Genomic DNA, 2318 nt, shown 5'->3' with positions numbered 1-2318 from the left:
CAATTAAAGAATTTTCACAATGGTTAAGTGACCTTGCCCGAGTTGTCGGCCTAATGCCACCGTCAACCGCAGTTATGAGAAGCCAGCAGCCAACGCCACATCAACAGCCATCTCGTGTTGTAATGTTAGTCGGCAGTGAGCGTCAACAGGATCACGCAGCCAGTTTTAAGTGTTGTGTGTGCGATGGGGCACCCTCGATTAGTGACTGTCAAACTTTCAATGAGTCAATGAGTGCTCGTGATCGTTGGGAAAAGGTGAAATCCCTGCAGCTTTGTTTCTCGTGTCTGCGTAAAGGACACAACACGTCTAACTGCCGTTCAAAAAAGTTGTGTGACGTTAACGCCTGCCGCCGCTATCATCATCGAAGTTTACATGAAGCCTCGACTTCAACTTCTGCGCCGCCCACAGCTCAAAGTCGAGCTGCAACTCAGCCTGTACTTAATTGCAGAGTAGCCAAACATCGAAATAGCCAGTTTTTTAAATATGTGCCAGTATCGCTATTCGGACCGAATGGTAAAGAAGAAGTTTATGCCATGGTTGATGAAGGATCAGCTATATCACTACTAGAAGATAGCGTAGCAACAAGATTGGGTCTCAAAGGACGTAAGCAACCCCTGACTTTACAATGGTCTGGACAAAGGTGTAGGACTAACTGCCGTTCAAAAAAGGTAAAGAAGAAGTTTATGCCATGGTTGATGAAGGATCAGCTATATCACTACTAGAAGATAGCGTAGCCACAAGATTGGGTCTCAAAGGACGTAAGCAACCCCTGACTTTACAATGGTATGGACAAAGGTGTACGACTGAAGAGTCGTCAAAAGTGAGTGTTGAAATACAGGGCAAAGTACAACAGCGACGTATACGCTACGAAATATTTGCACCATTCGTAACCTCGATTTACCAGAACAGTCCTTCCGTAAAGCAGATTATAGCCATTTGAAGATTTTGCCCTTAGAAGATTATCATCAAGTCAAACCATCGTTGCTGTTCGGTTTAGACAATACGTATTTAAGTGTGCCGTCTACAACAGAACAAGTTGGCAGCGGAAACCCAGTAGCTATTAATACAAAGCTGGGTTGGATAGCCTACGGTTCAACCCGATCGCCAACAACAGCGCCTGTGGTACTACATATTCGAGGAAAGAACAACTTGGAATCGCTACACGAACTGGTTGCAGAATATTTCGCCGCTGATAACTTTGGTGTCAACAATGAGTTAACCAAGCAACTAGAGTCAGAACACAACCAACACGCTCGTCAGAGGCTGAAAGCCAACACACGCCGCATCGGTAAGCCGCGGTTTGCTGTGGAAAAGTGTTCCACCAGCACTTCCGAACAGCTATGCTATGGCTTACAAACGACTGTTGGGTATTGAGAAGAGAATGCGAATTGATGAAGGTTTTTCCGCCAGGTATAGAGAAGAAATTGCTATGTATATACGAAATGGTTACGCTAGACAACTTTCTGAGGACGAAGTAGGTATGCAGTCATGTTTCAATTGGTATTTGCCTCATTTTGCAGTCCAGAGCCCCCACAAACCTGGAAAGATGAGGATCGTGTTTGATGCAGCTATGAAGGTCAATGGAGTATCTCTCAATTGTGTACTAAAGGGTGCAGAACAAGCCAAGCCGTTACTAGATATACTATTCAGGTTTCGCGAAGGAGTAGTAGCTGTGGCTGCCGACATTCGCGAGATGTTTTCCCAGGTGGTAGTAAAACAGCCAAATCAATATGCTCAGCGATTTTTATGGCGTGATGGCGACTCCCATCAGCCAGTCCAGCACTACGTTATGATGTCAATGGTTTTTGGTGCGGTTTGCTCTCCCTGTATTGCAGAGTATGTCAAGAACAAAAACCCCGAGGACTTCCGCTCACAATATCCCGACGCAGCTGCAGCAATTATTTACAGCCATTATGTAGACGATTTCGTAGCCAGATTTCAGAGCAAAGAAGAGGCAGAGCACGTTTGCAAGGAAGCTAAATTCGTCCACGCCGAAGGAGGGTTTCAGCTTCGATCATTCGTATCCAATATCAAAGAACTTGAAAACAGCTTGAATACCGACACCGAAGCCGTATCCCAACACGTAAATTTAGAACGCCAAAGTAGTTGCGAAAAGGTGTTGGGAATGTACTGGAATACCCCGACCGATTCGTTTGAGTTCAGGTTCAAATTCCATCGTATTCCAAAGCCAGTACTAGAATGTGTACGCGTACCTACGAAACGCGAACTTTTGAGCATCATAATGTCACACCCCTATTGCGTGTGTCGACTGGTAGTAGATAAACGACTTATTCGATTATCGCTTTTCCACGGTATTG

The 2318-nt window shown here is 45.1% G+C and overlaps 1 protein-coding gene across 2 annotated transcripts; it reads left to right on the top strand.

Annotated features, from left to right (window-relative positions):
* The first annotated feature begins 37 nt into the window (after positions 1-37).
* On the top strand, positions 38-1130 carry LOC118745753. 2 transcript variants are annotated; one of them, XM_036479401.1, is made up of 2 exons: positions 38-513; positions 669-1130. In XM_036479401.1, the coding sequence occupies exons 1-2, from the start codon at positions 54-56 to the stop codon at positions 938-940; spliced, it is 732 nt and encodes a 243-aa protein (XP_036335294.1). In that variant the 5' UTR covers positions 38-53; the 3' UTR covers positions 941-1130. The 2 variants fall into 2 exon arrangements, with proteins under 2 accessions (XP_036335294.1, XP_036335296.1); XM_036479403.1 differs by having other exon boundaries at positions 38-668; positions 723-1130.
* Positions 1131-2318: the final 1188 nt, after the last annotated feature.

Source organism: Rhagoletis pomonella, unplaced genomic scaffold (assembly GCF_013731165.1).
Source record: "Rhagoletis pomonella isolate Grant_MI unplaced genomic scaffold, Rhpom_1.0 Rhpom_scaffold_00009, whole genome shotgun sequence".
Lineage (NCBI taxonomy): Eukaryota > Metazoa > Arthropoda > Insecta > Diptera > Tephritidae > Rhagoletis > Rhagoletis pomonella.
This window is presented reverse-complemented; position numbering and strand designations above follow the sequence as displayed.